Genomic DNA, 365 nt, shown 5'->3' with positions numbered 1-365 from the left:
GACCTCCCAAGTCCCCCCGACGGCCCTACCACGTCCCCAGGAGCACCCTGGCCGCTGCCCACCGAGAGCCACCCACCCACACCTGCGGCGCTGGGGCTGCAGGCGGCGGCCTGGGGAGCGGCCTCCCTGCCGAGCTGGGTGCATGGGACCATCACGCGCCCGGCTCTCCCCGGGCCCCTCGTCCAGCCCTCACGACCGCCGTGCCCCCCGGCTCACCTTGGGGTCCCCCTCGAAGATGACCTGGCCCATGAAGTCGGTGTAGAAGACGGCCTCGGCGATGACGGAGAACCAGGTGAGCAGGTGGCAGAGGCAGAGCCGCGTCAACTCGCGCGGCATCTTCAGCATGGACAGCCACCAGCCGCACG

General features: G+C 71.8%; 1 protein-coding gene across 1 annotated transcript in view; it reads right to left on the bottom strand.

The window, feature by feature from the left end:
• Positions 1 to 365, bottom strand: part of SLC45A4 (solute carrier family 45 member 4) — a 21,123-nt gene that overhangs the window by 2,617 nt on the left and 18,141 nt on the right. The window contains 2 exon segments of the mRNA XM_015561421.1: positions 217 to 355; positions 357 to 363. Coding sequence (XP_015416907.1) covers positions 217 to 355; positions 357 to 363 — 146 coding nt within the window.

Source organism: Myotis davidii, unplaced genomic scaffold (genome assembly GCF_000327345.1).
Source record: "Myotis davidii unplaced genomic scaffold, ASM32734v1 scaffold1717, whole genome shotgun sequence".
NCBI lineage: Eukaryota > Metazoa > Chordata > Mammalia > Chiroptera > Vespertilionidae > Myotis > Myotis davidii.
The sequence above is the reverse complement of the archived record's forward strand: the minus strand, read 5'-3'. Positions and strand labels throughout refer to the sequence as shown.